The sequence below is a fragment of the Drosophila ficusphila genome, unplaced genomic scaffold (genome assembly GCF_018152265.1).
Source record: "Drosophila ficusphila isolate 14025-0441.05 unplaced genomic scaffold, ASM1815226v1 contig_791, whole genome shotgun sequence".
NCBI lineage: Eukaryota > Metazoa > Arthropoda > Insecta > Diptera > Drosophilidae > Drosophila > Drosophila ficusphila.
In genome coordinates this window covers 7,073,799-7,091,263 of record NW_025064737.1, presented here as the reverse complement: position 1 = coordinate 7,091,263, position 17,465 = coordinate 7,073,799, and the positions used below count along the sequence as shown (strand labels likewise).

The following is a 17,465-nucleotide window of genomic DNA, read 5'->3' as shown; positions in this document are numbered from 1 at the left end:
CTAAACGCATTAAAATTAGAAACAATTTTCGGTTCAAATCAATACTTTGTAGCTTAGGTAAAAAGATAAGGGCATGAAAAGCATATTACGCATTCGTCATGTTGTACCAAATTATAACTTTATCTGTTTACGAAACATATCAGATTAGGGTCTAAATGTGTTTTTCATGTAAACTGTTTTTTCCAGTTCTGATACGAATTCAGGTTAAGCCTAATCAAATTGCAATTAAACATAGGTTAGCTCCGGGAAAAGGGAGGCAGGGCAAAAATGAAATAATGAATAAGGTGGGTTGGTAATCTAATTTGGTTGTGGTGTGAGCTAGACATCTGGTGGTTAGCGGGAATTAGCTTAGTTAATCCACTTTGCAGTAATTATCTCTGAACTGAGGCAATCTGTTTTCCGAATTCATCCCTCTATTCGCTCAAAGTGTCCGAGTTGATTGATTTGCCTGAGCCAGGGAAACTTATCTCCTAAGCTATGCAGTTGTTTTTTCGTAACTTCCACCATCTATCAATGTCAGTGGATTTGGTGGGCCAAAAAACAAAGAGGAAGGTTAATTAAAGTTAAATTGTATCGTAGTAAAAAACATATCATGGGAAGTTCTAGGGAACCAAAGCGGATGTTTGGAAAATGCCTTTCAGCTAAAAATCCAAAACCCAACTACTATCAAAAAGGGATAAGAAAATAGCTGAGAGAAGCAAAGGAAAAGGGAGACAATCAATTCAATAACACAAAACAGCAATCAATATGCAACTCAGACTTCAATTTCCATTCCGCATCTACCAAAAACTCGGTTGGGTTCAGTTCCATTCTCGTTCAGCCAGGGAACACCTAATAAAAGCTTATTTACATATGAATGCCTCGTCGGAACTGGGTATCCAGTGTGTAAATTGTGCAAAAATGCGAGATGAACTCCTTTCGGGTCGCCGGTTGCCCTGGGAACTGGTGGCGAATCCACCACCTGACATCCGAATGACGGGATGTGGACGTGTGCAGGATAGTGACATCCAGGGCGACGAGCAGTGTCAATGTCCTGGCCCCGAATGCCAACTGTTTTGTGTGCGTGTGCACTCATTTGTTTGTCCTCGGGTCGAGGCTTTTGCATTCAAGTGCATCGCAAGTTTTGTAGTTCACTTTGCTGGGTCAGCCGTTGCTCATTCGCCAGCTTTTCTTCCCTTTCTGCCAGTCGGAATTGCTCTGTGCTCTGTGCTGATGGTGATGATGCCACCTGCTGCTTTGTCACAGCAATTGCTCTGCATTGCCCCGACAACGCTGCGTATACGCGATGTGTTGCCTGCCAGCTAACTCGCTTTGTTTTAGTTGTCAGTTGTGAAATGCGCAATGCTTAAAAAAGCGATGTAACGAAAATCTCTCTATTGTTTAAACTTGCGGAAAAAACAATCATTTTGGGTTTGGTTTTATTGCAAAAGGGAACTAAAAAAGCATTAGTTATTTTATTTTGGTGATGCACTATCACAGATAGCATTGATTACTATTAAATGAATTTGAAAACGTTTAAGGAATCATTAAATAATAATTTCGATACTTTCTCTTGTTAAAATGTTTTTCCATTTTTTCTTTTTAGTTTGAAAGATGAAAATGGTTTTGAAAATGTTTTAAAATAAATTGCTAACATGAAACAAAGAACGGAATTATTAGGTCTTAAAATACTTTGAGGGCTTTATTGCTTCTAAAATAGTTTTCAAATATTGAAGGGTATCCAGAAATGCACTTTCCTGTTTCCTCAACGGCTTTTCATCTCCCTAGTGGGTATTTGCATTGCCAGTGCGCTTTTTCGGCATTTTCATTCTCTACAAACAACAAACAAATCAACTTATTTGTCTGTTCCCTGCTCTTTTTCCCCTCAACTCGCATTTGGTTGTTGGTGTTGCAGGCTATGGCTCTTGCAGGATGTTTGCTTGGCACTGATTGAGTGCAGTTTTCGCACACATCAACTGGCAGCCAACACATACATTCGCAACTGGTCTTTGACTTTGGCCAAAAGAAGAGTTGATTATGGCCACAAAAAAAAACATGGCAATAAAAATATGAAATGTAAGCCGATTCAAATGAAAACGAACCTTAAAGGCAGTTTTAGCAAAAGGGGAATTTTTTGTGGGGTCCTTAAATTACGAGCAGCTTGGGAATTATCCTTAATCCGAAAACTGGAAAAACTCTTTTGCTAATTGGAATAAATGCTGGCCGCAAATAGGCTCCCACTGCCCCTCGACTTCATTAAAAAGTTAAATTAAATCTATCAGCGGTGCTCCCCATTCCTTCGGGTGTTGCCCTATTATAATCCTTCTCAACATCAACATCATTATCATCGTCATCCCTGCTCATCAAATCGTTTCCACTTTTAATTGAAATGTCAGAGTCTCGAAAAGTGTTATGGGCAAAAAATTGAAATGGATTTTCCTATGCATATTTTATGGAATTTTGCAATTTTGGGCTGTTGGTTTTGTCGTTTCCATGGTTTCAATACTTTATTGGCCGTCGGGGGTTTCCGCCTGGTTTTTAGTGATTTTGTTGATGTTCAATTAGGAATAGAGATAGAAACGAGCTAAATGGACAGATAGTTTGTTGCGGAGATAGTGTGCTGTGAGAGTTATCCATAATTAATACAATTGATTAGCCATCGTTGGCTGGCCGTTTTGAGTTACACATTTATGCACAAATTGAAATTGACGCGGAGAGAGAAATTCATAAATTTCCAAATACATTGTTCGATGAACGATTTCTGCTTTGCTCAAAGATTTAAGAATTTCCAATGAACGCAGGCTTTAATTTGCAGTACTAAGTTTCATTATTTATTATATTAAGGGGGGGGTAAGGTTTTAAAGGCCAAAAAAAGGGCCATGTTTGATTTTTTTGTGCGGCGAAATGAGTAAGTTCATTTTATTGAGCTTAATTACATGTTATTGTTTAACTTTTGAAGAGTATTAGGAAAAAAAAATTATTAAAAAATATTAAGAAATAAGCCTGTGGCGGTTAATTTTCCAAAGCGCCCAAAGAAAAAGTTGTTTTGCGGTGAACATCATAGGGCGTTAACGGATCATCTTAAAAATAAAATGTGATATGCGTTGTAAAGATAATGAATTTCCCGAGGTAATCAGGAAGAGTTTTTTTTAAATTTATTTTTTGTCTATTTTTGGGAGCACTTGAAAGTGAAAAGTGCGATTTTCGCTTAAAAAATCGCTGTTAATTTATTTTTTAAAAATAGAAAAAAATTAAAAATTAAAAAAAACTCTTCCTGATTACCTGCGTATTTATATTGAGAATTTGTGTTAAAAATTTGAAAAGGATCGGTTCAGTAGATTTTGAGTTCTGATGTTCACCGACTTCCAAAATAACGTCTTCGGCAAAATCGATTCAAAGTATTTTTATACGTGAAAATACGTCCAAATACGGTTGTTTAAAACGCTCTAACTCCGTTAGTTTGACTTTAATTGACTCAAAATTTTTACACAATGTTCTCGACACATTGGTCATTCAGAAAAAAATATAAAAAAAATGTCAAAAAAATTTTTTAAAACCTTACCCCCCCCTTAAGCAAGTTAATTCAATTGAATGTAATTGGTTTATGTGCAGTTTGTTCGACAGTTTGTTGTTAATTAGGTAAGTTGTCTTTTAAATCATAAAGTCATTTTACAGCTAACTAAAAAATTGTAATTAGCTGTAAGGGTTAATGCACTCTTATTGTAAATTATTGTTAAAATAGTGGCAGATTTATTTTCCCTTTCACTTTGTTTTTAGTTCTTAGTTCAGCTTAAGAAAACTAAAACTGCAGAGTAAATTTCCAAAATTAAAGCAACCTTACACAATCAATTTAAGCTGCTAGAGGGCTTGAAAACCCAGCGCACCGTGAGTCCTTTGATGGAATTTCCCACCCACTCGGTTGATAAGCTGGCATACTCCATCGCAGATTAGCCTTCTCCGTTCGTCATTCCCTCATCGCTCAAACATTCTTGAACTAGGAGTATTTAAGTTATCTTTGTGCTGCTGCGAACTGCATTTCTCTTGGCGCAAACAAGCATTCCCAATCAAACTGTTGGCCCCCCCAACTGAGCGATATTTCCCATCTCGACTGGCCAATCGTCCCACCTCCCATGGCACCCCCCTCCCCATGCATCCAGGATAGATCCATCAATGGCTGAGCAAACATTTCATCATCGTCATCGTTATCATCGATTTGTAATGGTCGAGGAGGAGAATCGGGGTATCGGGGTATCTGGGTATCGGGGAATTCCCCATAGCTCTTCTGCTCTCGATGGCGCTGCTTTTGCTAAATCAAATCTTTAAACTTGTGCAGCCATCCGGAGCTTATCGCCGAGTTCTCAGGCAGATATATCCCCCCTCATTCCACCAACTCCCCTTGCAACATTCTGTGCCACTTGTCTGGCAATAGTTTTGCAATAAAGTTTAACGCATTTTTTTAACTCCCATTTCTCGTTCCGCTCTCCGCTTTTTCGCCCTGCTCTTTTTGCTACATCATCGATTTTTATTGAAATTGACACTATCTTTTGGGCGAGAGGGGGAGTGTGAAGGGGTGGGGGTTAAGAGGGGTGTCCCTTAAAGTGGGCTTTCGACATGAATCCTTATAACAATCTCATTGCGAGGGGCACTTTTAATGAGCAGCAGCAATTGGAGCGAATCCATTTTGTTACTCGACTGGGGGAAATGTAAAATGTTCAGGCAAGTGGAAAGTTCTTATAAAGTTGCTAATTGGATTTGATTTCCCGATATGAACGTAAATTTGATTAAAAATCTTCCTGGTTGGGGGAGTGCTTCTTTTCCCATTTGTCTTTGCCCATTTCCGTTTTCTCTCTGGTCGATTTTCATTAAGGTTGCACAGAAATTTCATTAAAAATTTATTACCAACTTTTTTCTCCATCTCCTTCGGTTGCCACGCTCCCTTGGACCTCCTATGCCATCTGTTTGGGAGTGCGGACAAGCTAATAACCAACAAAAGTTCACAGAGACATAAAACAAAGCTGCAGCTAAAGGGGAGCAACAAAAGCGAATGCGAACGAGAAGCAGTTAATAAAAAACAGCAAACGAAAATAAAGAAATGAAACGGACAAACAGTAAAAGTGGCAACAATGAATGGCCAAATGTAGCTGGCCAACACAAGACAATAGAAGACGAGCGTTGAATGAAGAACATCTGCGACTTGCTTATGTGTTTTTGAGTGTCTAGATTGACTGTGAGCCAAAGTGTTTCACTCAAAAGAAAAAACCTAATAATCATTTCCCTGATAAAAAGAATTTTAAACAGCAAAGGAAATTGGTTTTTGGATGACTATTTCTTAAAATTGGTTATTTAATGTTTGTTTAATTGTAATATTTATAAAAATGCATCTTACAAAGACTTCTTAGAAATTTTAGTACCTAAACTAAGATATTTTTCTTAGTGCACAGTGGTTTTGAAATGATGCTAAACTGGTTTCGTGTTGGCCAATAAAAGACAGCAACACGAGTGGTCCAAAGACAAGCGCAACCGTCGAAACGAAAGCAAAAGTAAACGGCGCGAGACAATAGCGTTAAAAAGTGTGGCAACAGACCAGCAACAACAACAACAACAACAACCCTTGTCCAACAACAACAAAAACAAGGAAAGAAATCATAAAATTCACACAAATGTACGGACCCGTGAACACATGTGCAGCATATTCAGAAACGCAAATTGAGTCAGTAAGTCAAATCGAATTGAATGGAAAATGTGGGGAGAGCGGTGCAAAAACGTTCATCGGCAAGTGTGGATTCCTGATATCGATGAAGAAGTGAGCAGTTGGTGAATGGAATATTATGGCAGAGATATATACAGGGGTAAATATCTGATTAAATTACTGTTACAACGGGAAATCGGTGTGGCAAATGCTGACAAGTATTTCCACTTTCCATGGATTTCAGACAGCGGGTGCTTTTCATAAAAGTGAGAATTACATTATGGCAGCTGTCGTCATGGAAAGCTTTAAAAGAAACTCAATAAAAAATGTCCGATTCAGATTAATGGTTTTCAATATTATTGTATCTTGAATGTTAATACTCTGACTCTGTGATACACCTTTCTGTCAAAGTTTATAAAACCCGTCACGAGTTCTGATTACTGCTCTATCCATTCAAATCTGTTTTTGTGGCCTCATTAATGACGGGCTCCGTGGAAAATTTTATGCGGGGCTTTTAAAATTAACTACCTATCTCATGTCTTAGCTGCCCTAAACTCATCTCATCTGAACTCTCATCTCATCTGATCTCATTTACGACTGCTGTTTTAGTACTTTCTATTATGTAAGTCATTAGGTTGGCCTCGTTTTATGACTTTGCCCCGTACCCCTCTCATTCCAGAACTCCACCACTTCGATAATGAGAACGAAGGGAAATTTATGGGACTTTCTAATTCGCTCGTTGGCTGCTTAATGGCTGAATCCCCATTCCCTGGGTTCCTTTGATTGGCCCCCTTGAGAGGCCATTGAAGTGAGCAAAAAGATTTTGCAATGGCTAATTAATAACTCTTTGGGAGATGTGCAATGGTTGAAAGGGGGAACGCTCGACTGTAAAACATAAATTCTTTGCCAAAGAGGCCACTTCAAAAAGAGCAAATTACTCGCATAAAGTTAAAAGAGATAAAGTATGTCAAAGAATGGCTACGTGCCTGTGTGTCGACATCCAAGGAAAATGTTATAAATTGCTCTTTTTTTCTTGGGGAAAATAACCTAGCAGTGTCATAAAACTTCATATAAGATGTTCTTGCTATAAAGGTTTGGTAAATTAGGTTTAAAGAGCGTTTAAAAAGCAACTTTAATGGCTATGAGCCTTATACAAAAATGACCTGAAATTTAAAGCCTTTTGTATCAATTAAAATAGTATTTTCAATGAAAAATTTAACGAGATACTTTTATTTGTATCTTTGAAATGTTTTTAAATGTGGTAGAAAATATTTTATAAATTTATAAAGCTATTAGATTACAATAGTGTCTTTGTAATATATCAAGTTTAAAAAATCCTAGCTGTTTCTGGGCTTGCAGATCTTTATTGAACGCTTCCACTCTTTTGAATTTTATTAAACTTAAAACTCCAATGCACTTCAAGCCCCCCAACTGTGGCCCAATAAGTTTCGAGACCCATTGACCCGAATTCGCAGTGAGCGACGATTTCCTTAACTTTACTCATGCAAAATCCATTTTCCCTCTTCTTTCCCCTCTCGCCCCACAGGCAAACACCATCAGCATTATCGGCGCGCATAATGGAAATGGCGCCCCTGACAATCATGTAAAATTGGTGTAAAACGCAGACAAGATGGAGCCCAGGAACAAGGGAAAGCGGCAACGGAATCGCGCAGAAGGCAATAACACATCAAATTGGTATTAGAATTTGTTACTCCGACGCCCCGTGCTAGCTGGCTACGGATAAAAAGTGGGCGGCTCGTGGGCGTGGCCACAGTAATACAAATTGCAGGAAAGGAAAAGGAGAGGGAGCCTGCCGCTGCTTGCAACATAAAAGTCAATTAATGTACAATTACAACAACGACGGGAAGAGCAGCAACAGGAGAGGCCAGTGGCTCCAAGAGGGGCAGAAATTACTGCAAATTACACGCAACGAGTCCTGAAAGCTGCGGTCCAAGTTGGAGCAGCAGCCGGAAGTCGAGTGGACTGAGGAGGAGGAGTTGGAGGAGGAGGAGTCGCAGGAGGAGCAGGAGGAATCGGTGTACCAGAACCTCGAGCTGGTGCCATCAACGCGACCACCGCCTCCCCCGTCGCCATTGCCATTGCCATCAGCATCCGCAACGGCATCAGCAGCAGCACCACCATCATCATCACCATCATCGCCATCAGCCACTCCACTGCCATCTATTGTCCAGCGGTGGTAGGAGCAACAACAACCAAAACGGCAACAACAACAACAAAGAGAACGGCAACGGCAACGGCAACGAAAAGGACAACGAAGGCGGCGGCAACAAAATGACTTTCGTTAACAAGCTGAGCAAAAGCTTCCGCTGGCTGCGCTGCTCAACATTGTGCGCAATTTTGTTTTATATGTTCTTCATTGGCCTGATCCTGCACAGCACCAGCCACAAGCTGCAGCAGCAGCTAAAGGAGCAGGGCAGCAGTAGCAGTAGCAGTAGCACAAGTAGCAGTAGCAGTAGCAGCAGTGGTGGCATCAACACACAGGCCGAGTCCAAAATGGCGCCCAACGTGGGGCATAATGGCGGCCAACGCGGACAAAATTCGCTGCAGGAACTGGAGCAGCAACAAAAACACGAGCAAAGGCTGAGGTCTGAGCCCGTGGCAAACAGTTTGGATTTGGGGGATTTGGCGGGGAACGGATACCACCACCTACACCAGATTCGGCCCCAAAAAGCGGTGCAAAGTGCGGCTAGCAGCAATGCCAGCAAATCCCCTAACCAGCCAGAAACAGTTATTTTAGCGGCCAGCAATGTGAACGAGAAGCAAATACTGGCGAAAGCTTTCAAACGGTAAGTTATGGCCTTGGTCCCTGGGCCTCGGTTTGTTCGGTTGATAATTTGGCACTAGTTCGGTGGCTTCTTTATTGTTGCGCATAACGATGTTGCCTGCGGCTTTCATCGCTCCCCCCAACAGCTTCGAGGGCTCCCCCTTTTTACCATTCAATAACTTCTGTGTAGGACAAATTGTAAAAATTAGTGGCAATAGCAACAGCAGCTGGAATTGATGGATGTTCTGACGCAGGAAAAGGGGGCCAAGAAGTTGGTGGCAAGGTTAGTTCAGATTGGGTCAGATTAAATCAATAAGGACACGGACCGAGATTTGTTGACTGCCATGCTTTTGATTTGTTTCGAGCAATCAGGATAATCGAATTACAAACTTGCCGCAACGCGAACATAGTAAACATTGATTGAAAAGTTTCGTCGAGCAAAACAAGAAGTATTAAATTAAAGCTGTCCAAAGGGAATAAATGAAATATTTATCATACCCAACAGGAATTGGTAGAACGAAACTTAACCAAAATCTAAGGGAGACTAACTTTCAGTTGCCAATTTAAATTAGAGTTCGTGTAGAAGAACTTCAATTATATTTATATTTGCTTTAATAATTTTCCTATTTAAGTAATGTTTTCCTGTCCATGCCTTGCTCTTACTTGGTTTCCCGGAAGCCCCTTTGATTTCCATCCGCATGACTGGCACTATTCCCCTAATTACTTGAACAAGGTATATAAAACGCTTGCACAACGCTCTCCTGCACAAGCGATTAGGCAATTGGCCAATTACTTGGCTTCACTAGAGGTCGTAATAGATTAGTTGATGGCTGCCGGTGTTTGGGCGAGAGGTGGTCAGACGGAAAATAAAAAGTTTCCAGTCATGGTTTTGGTTGAAATTGCAATTTGATGCTCTCGGGTTACGGGGGTAATCAAGCAGTCAGTATGCCAGAAATTCACCAACCAGAAATACCCAGAAATGCCAACCAGAAAAAAAATAAAACTTGAGGTGTTGAAAAGAATTTGAAAGAAAATAAATTTTGGGGCAAATAACGGAGGGAAATCAAACTGTCACTGCAATTTCATATTTATTCGATTTCCTTCTTGGCCCGACCCGAAAGTTTTGGCCTCCTTTAGCCAGTGGAAGCAGTCAAAGTTGCGGTTGGTAAACTTTAAACGTCTTTTGGCAAAACTCATTTCAATTCAATAAATAATAAAGTAGAAAGGCATGTGGCTGTTGGGATTTTTCGATTTGAGGCTGACTGTCTGACTGTGACCTCGAGATGTTCAGCTCTTCTAGGATTATAAATGCCAACTGAGATATCCAATTGACCTTTGCTGCTAATGAGAATTTATGTTAGTTTAATTAAGTTTGGAGCAAAGTGAATGATGCTTTTAACAGATTTGCATTGTGGGATAATCAAACAGACATTCTCTGATTGGGGGAATTGAAATCTATCTATCTATTGCCATTGATTTATTTTATTTGTCCAAGTTAATTTATTATTTAAAATCATTTATTATAAAAAGAGCGTTTTATCAAATGACTGGTTAAGTCAAGCAGGTTAGAGAAACTCTCTATTAGGCAACCAACAAATATTTCATAAACAGAAATTTTGAGTTTTGCATAATATTCTAAAATGAATTAACTTTGTTATTTGCAAATAATGGACATAGCTAAATAAGAAAAATTATTAACTATATCAATTTTGTCAATAATAATGAATTTGAAATAAAATTTAATATATAAATCATGTTGAATCACCCTGCAATATTCATAGCTTTTCCGCACAGCTGATCATTTGAGAGCTCTGAATTTAAGTCTGCCCACAAGCTAGATTCTTAAGGGGGGAAATACAATTAGAAAATTTTTTTTTTCGAAAAATTTTTTTTTGGCCTAATGTACTCCAAATATATCTGGGAATAAGCCTTTAAAAGAATAAAGCCGTCCGGTACTTATTTTCAGAGTTATACGCAATTTAGTGAGGGTGTCTCATATGGCGGACATGCACAAAAGTAAACTTTAAACGCTTCTCCTGAAAAGTCGTGTTTTCAAAGTCGCCGTGCAATGTACAGCTCAGAGATTTTATTTTAATCGAATGCGGTTTTTTGTATTATGTTTGAAATTAAATTCTCCACACCATGAATATAACGGTTTTTCATATTTGTTTGTTATAACATGTTTTTTTTACAATCAAAGTCAAAAAAAATCGTTTTTTTTAAATTTTTTTTTAACCTAAAATTTTTTAATGGAAAAATAATTTTTTTTAAATATTTTTTAATTCATGGTGTGCGCGGTACCTTTAAGTTTAAAGCCCAGTTGCTGTTTTTTGTTTAAGTCGTGATCCTGGACCTGGAGACTGCACGGCGCAAAGTCCTTCCCTAAAAACACGACTCTACATTATTGATCATAAATGGGCTTAATTACAATATTTTTCAAAAAACTTGACTGATTTTAATTGCTCAATAATTACCTAATAACATGCAAAAAGAATCACTAAGATTCATTTAATACCCTTCTTGCAATCCACTCCCAAAGATAGCCCTCATTTCAGGCCTTCTAATTGTATTTCCCCCCTTAAGTGTTCCGATGCTTTCGCCTCATCGCATTTTGGTTTGGCTCAAGGCCATGGAAAATGTCTCCTTTTCCCTTTGGCCTTTGTTCCTTTTTTAACGACCTTTGGTACTTACGATAACCAGTTAAAACTCCGGAAGGCATTCACCTGAAAGCTGTCCATCAACGGAGCGCTGGATGTACTTTAGTTTTCAGTGAAAACAAACACTGGAGGGATTAAAGCAAATACGAACCGAGGGTCTCGACACCAAACTTTTTCCAACTCCGCGGGCCAGTTGGTCAGTGTGGATTCCTCTTCAGGGTATTTAACTTCATCGGACAGCTAGGAATCCGGACGTAAACGCATTTACCGTCCGTATTTGTTTATAGATAAATGGCTGAGTGCGTATGTGGCCGCACATATTTGCACAGGCTTTATTAATATTTGACGAAGGACAACATTTAAAACCATCGACACCCGAGGGAACCGGAATTTATTCCAGTTTCTACTCAGACAAAATTAAAATTATTTGCATAGCATTTGTTGCGCCGCAAATTTGCAATTTATTTAAGCCAGTCCTGAATAGCTGCATACTATATATGGTATATTGAATTACCAACAATCGAATTCGAATTAAATTTAAACTCTGCCAAGCGGCAATTAAAACGCAACTGGGACGTGAAACTAAATGGCTTTAAATGTGCATTGTTTGGCAGAATATTTGGATCTTAAAGGCCCCTCGGGGCCAAAGTGAGTTATGTGGAGATTTCCACTTGTCGCCTTCGCATTAAACTGCAATTAAACTGACCAGAAAATGTTGTGATAATTGCGTTGCTGCCTGAAATTAATAGCCGTCATTTTGCAAACGACCCCATTCCCCCACTGGCATTTCGCCTCCGTGACCACGCCCCCCGAATGCTGAACCGCCCCCCTCGCGTTTCTGTATGTAAATTCCATTTTAATAATGCGGTTGACAGTGGGCGTGAGATTCAGCATCCAGTTCGTTATTCCGTGGGTGTCCTGTTCGTTTTTAGGAGCAATTAAATTTTATCTGCAACTGTCGCCTCATCGGGTTGTTGAAAGGGACATTGTTATAAATTTTAATTGTGAGCAGTCGGTGTCCCTTCACCTCGATGCCTTCCCTGCGGGCAGCCACATGCCATCGACAGTTGGCAGTTGTGCCATTCTGCCGTTCTGCAGTTCCAATCTCATATCCCATGCATGACCGAATCGACCAGTGAGGCGGGCTAATGTCCTGTGTCCCGTGTCCCGTGTCCTGTATCCTCCGTTTCGTGTCCTGACTGACTTTTGCATCCAATTAGGCCTGCCTGCGGCACCCGCAGCCTGCCACGCCCACGTTGCTCATTGATTGGGCGTTGTGCTAAAATTGCACGCTTCCCTTTCCCTTTTCCCCTCCATTTTCCTCCCCGCCATTTTCCATTTTCCATTTTGTGTGTTCCTGTGCGAGCGCAGCAAAGTATGCAATAAACTTTCCCAGAAGTTTGAGCGCAACACGCGGAAAACTTTTTTCGCGCGAGCTTTTCTATTGTAGTTGTTAGTGCGCTTAGTAAGTGTGTAGTGCGGTAATGTGATTTATGTTTTCTTTTTTCTCTTCCGAAAAGTTAACACCTTAGGACTTATGTTGACTTGCTGAAAAAAACTTATTTCACTTCGCTAATGAGGTAGAAACTTTTTAATAATATATAATTCAATGAGCAGGCCACTGAATGGATTTTCTAAGGAGTTGGTTTACTATAGCTATTGAAGGCTAATTATTAAAAGGCAGTGTTCATTATAACTTTGTATTTTAACAAAATTTATCTGCGGGCAATGGATAACTCGTTAAAACCTTCTTTACATAATGCAATTAGTTTTGTAATACAATTTATTGTATTTTACAATTCAAAACTATCAGCCAGAAAAGTACTTTTGCATTTTACCAAGAAACTTTTATTTTCTTTGACTAAAAAGTTAGAGCTTAAAACTTCGACTCATATTTAATTGAGAGAAACAAAGTGACTTTAGAAACTGCCCCAAGGTATTGAAACTTGCAATTCCAGTCGAAAGGCCTAGACTAAACAGTTGGTATCAAGTTTGAAGTAATCCCATTAAATTTTCAGCAGTTGAGCTTAACTTCTGCCATCAGAACTGAACGTAAGGAACCTGCAAGCGAGACAGCCAATCAGAGTGAGAAGGATGGGGCGAGAGAGTTGAGCGGATAAATACGAACACAAGTTTCCCTCGTTCTGGTGTATATGCAATCAAATAATAGTGCTAGGAACCACTCAAAAGCCCTTCTATGCGAGGAGGCATCCTGTTGGCCAAGTCCTTAGACAAAACCCCTTCCCAAAAACGAGCTACAGGAATCACGGCGGTGGCAGAAGCAATTGGCCAACTTCAGTGGAACCGCAGGCTTATGCAAAATGCACTTTGCGCTTTGTAACAAATCTCCATCACCCCTTTTTGCCCCCCTATCCACTGTTGCAAAAGGGCTTTCTGAATCGTGTACTTCCCCTTTTTCGGTTCGCTTTCAGAGCCTCAATGGCAGGGATGTACGAATGGCAGAAGTTGTTCCCATTCGCATTTTTTTGCGAGTCAATTTCTTGCACGTACAAGACGCCAAAGGAAGAAATGCAAAGCTTGAAAACTTTGTTTTTATATTCGGGGACTTAGCCGGCAGCCCCCTTGATCCCTCTTTGGCGGAAACTGGGGGAACCGACCACAAACGTTTCTCATATACATTTCAGCCAAACTAGAGAGCCAAAGGACGTGACCGAAAAGAGGAATTAGCCGGGCGGAGCGGAGCAAAGTTGCTCGCCGGCAAAGGAAGAGGCAACTTGAAACCGTTTTAGTTGCAACTTTATTTATTTATCAACTATATGCTAATGAAACCACTGTGCGGTGGCTGCCTCCTCCTCTGATTCCGCTTCTTCTTCTTCTGCTGCTGCTGCCACTTCCGTTTCCGCTTGGTCCCCACTTCCCCGCATACACAATGTATACATATATTATATATCTACGTACAAACAAACAAACACAATTGCTCGCACAAACAAATGGTCGCGGTCCTCTGCCATCCGCTGATTATTCCAGTGGTTTGCTGGCCTCATCCTGCCACTCCCACTCCCCCAAATTCCCCCTGGTCCCTGCCACCTCCTCTTTCCTCCTCAAGTCCCCAATAAGCAGCTTTAATATCTGACACCTGTTTTGGGCATTCGCACTTCATGGCTGGGGAGAGGTGGGCACTTGAAGAAATATTCTAAATTATTATACACCGGGGGAGAAGTAGAAAATAAATAAATAACAGATATTTTAGTAAGAAAAGAAAGAAAAAAGAGAAGAATTGTAAACTTTCATTAAAAATTTCTGGAAAGTACACTCAGTTTTAAATGTATTCGGTTTTTTTGCTTGTAAAATTTTATTCAAAATTTTCGCTCGATAAAGTCTTTTTGCATAAAATAAAAAAATTGTATAATTTTTTTGGATATAGTACCTTTTCCTTTGTTTATTTCCTGAATTTCTAGCTCTTACTTAGATCATTTTTCAAGTGCAAACAGTGCCTTCGGGCCTGAGAAATCATTAGACAGCTGTCACATGCAGCATTTGGTGGCACCACTTCTCTGCGGTGAGGCAAATGGAAGCTGGGGATTCCGGTGAGGTGTGTGTGGCAAGAACGTGGACGAGACAGGTATTCAACAGGGAACTCGAGCAAAACGCCAGGGGAGCCAGTAGGTTGCTGTTAATTTATAATGTACATTTGATTTGGCTGCTGTAACTCAGTTACGTTTGAAATTATTCAGAAAGTGTTTGCAGTTATTACCCAATTTAGAGGAACTTTTAAGGGAGTCCTTGAAGGTGTTTTAATGTAATGGAAAATTCATGTATCTTTAATTGTTTTATTGTTTGATTCACTTACTAAAGTAATTAGGTTTAATAGAGAGTATTTATTATAACACTTTTAGGGGATGATTTAAAGGGATGATTTAAAGATTCATTTATATGTATAGTTATATATATGTTATTAATATTTGTTAATATTTTTTGAAGGGCTGATCGCAATCGCGATGGCATTTTGTCGATCCAGGAGTTGGGTCAGTACATCAACCGTCGGATTGTGGAGCACATCGATGAGGCAATCATGAACAATGCCCGCGAGTTCCGGAGGGTGGACATTGGACCCGCCGATGGACTGATCACCTGGGACGAGTACCACCGGTTCTTCTTGAGGGAACACGGCATGACAGAGGCGGACATCGATGAGCACGACGAGATTCGCCACACGGCTCTCAACCGAAAGGCCAGGGAGGATATGATGAGGGACAAGGCTCGATGGTCAGAGGCAGCTCGAACGGATCTGTTTACTTTAACCATCGATGAGTACTTGAGTTTCCGTCATCCGGAGTCCAGTGTGTCCAATCTCTTGGAACTCGTTGACGATCTGCTGCGTCAGTTCGATCAGGATGGAGACGATCAGCTCACTCTGGAGGAGTTCTCCGATCTAAATGTGGACGATGACGATGATCTGATGAGAAAGTCGTTGATTTCGAAGACATTGGTGGAGCGACGCGAGGAGTTCAAGCGGATCATCGACAAAAACCACGACGGCAAAGCGGATCGAGGGGAACTTCTGAACTACGTGAATCCCAAGACTCCGCGATATGCTCTTCAAGAGGCGGCAACTTTGTTTAGTCTATGCGACGAAAACAAGGACGAGTTGCTAACCATCAAGGAGGTGAGAAAAATATAGTAAATATATCCTACTAACCAAAATACAGAAACGCATCTGATTAAATAGGTCCCCGTTCAGTAAATTCAGTAATAATAGCCTTCAGTGTTAAAATATAAGAATGTATTATACATACTATACATCCTAATTAATGGAAAACATAAAACATATCATAATATCGTATACTACATTTAATAAATAATCGAATTCTTACAAAAATGTTTTTTTTTTACCACAGATGACTGACAATGCTGAGATATTTCTGCAATCCAAGATGATCGACACTGCGAATAGTTTTCACACCGAATTCTAATTAAGATTTAACCCATCATCACCCTTAACCCTTTGAGCATTTATAGTGATATTAATTTGTAAGTTCTGGCACCTAAAATAGACAACTTAGTAGCAAAGCGCCTTTTTTGTTATTCATTTTTATGAGCCACTAAGATCAGATGTAAGGCATAAAAAAGGAAATCATTTCGTTGTGTGATTTTTCAATAATTAACTTTTAAGAATGCTAAGCAAACAAAACTTGACACAAATACTCAAAATAAATATATATACGTAATTGTATGAAACTCGAGGAGTGGCTTTTTATCGTGGATTAAATCCGTGCACCTTCTCATTAATTTACCCACTCATCTCGCCTCGCTAATCTCCGATTACAAATGATTTGCCCTTTTGGCAAAGTATGAAATTAAATTTCAGCCGCCTTTGAAATCCTCTTAAGGACATCTTCCATCTGAGCTGACAAATCACTCGACATTAAGTATAAGTCCTTGTTCAATTTGTTTGTTTCGTTCTGTCTCTGCTGCTGCTGCTCCTGTGCACTGATGATAAATATGGCTGGGGACGAATGATAAATAAGTGTCACTTGCAAAAAATTTCCAAGAAATCCTGTCCCCCGTCGAAGACTGAAGACTGAGGAATATCCTTGAGAGGGGAATTTTACAAGCAATTGACTTTCTGATGGGTGTTAATACCTCTCTAATGCCCCGCTTACCCACCCATCCAGCCTGTCCAGGTGAATGATTTAAAATGTACGGCGAATAGTGATGGATAAGTTGTACTGAGCCACGAACAGATGCATCAGCAGGATGTTCTCGGCTACGTGACGTATATGTGCGTGTGTGGCGAAGAATCCTGTCGGGCTAACGTTACGGGAATAATAATCCCCGGTCCAAGTCGCATCTTATCAAAGGCAGACACGCCGGAAAATAGGGCCAAGCGGATCGGGGGACTCCCAGCCAGCTCCTAGTTCCCTTCAATAGAAGTGCGGTGGGTAATTGAATCTAATTGTTCGGAAGCGCAGATAATGAGCACGTAAAACGCAAGGACGAAAACCGGGGGAGCCAAGGACACGGCTCAGCCTTCTGTATCTGGGGGGAAGGAGAAGGAGGATTGGTTCCCATTCACTAAGAGAAACACATAACCCCCGTAATAAGGTAGGCAAACACATCAATTCGGTTAATAAGATACAGAGTTAGGAGATGCAAACAGGACGATGTATATTGTATGAGTTAGAAACAGGCTACTCAGGATATGTATCTATCAGGTTTCATCCCGATGATTGGACTTTGGGTGTGAATTTGTTGGATAATTAACGAGCATGAAACCAAGTTGCATTAAACTTTAGATTTATTAAACGAAAAGGTTAAATTACCTTTTCTGTTTAAAAAATTTTGTTTATGGTACAAGATTTAGAGGTAAATGTGATTTATGGAAATGAATAAT

At 40.0% G+C, this 17,465-nt stretch overlaps 1 protein-coding gene across 1 annotated transcript; it reads left to right on the top strand.

Annotated features, from left to right (window-relative positions):
- The first annotated feature begins 7,960 nt into the window (after positions 1-7,960).
- On the top strand, positions 7,961-16,323 carry LOC108087995 (45 kDa calcium-binding protein). Its single transcript, XM_017185599.2, has 3 exons — positions 7,961-8,475; positions 15,053-15,737; positions 15,970-16,323. The coding sequence occupies exons 1-3, from the start codon at positions 7,961-7,963 to the stop codon at positions 16,042-16,044; spliced, it is 1,275 nt and encodes a 424-aa protein (XP_017041088.1). The 3' UTR covers positions 16,045-16,323.
- The last annotated feature ends 1,142 nt before the right edge of the window (positions 16,324-17,465 follow it).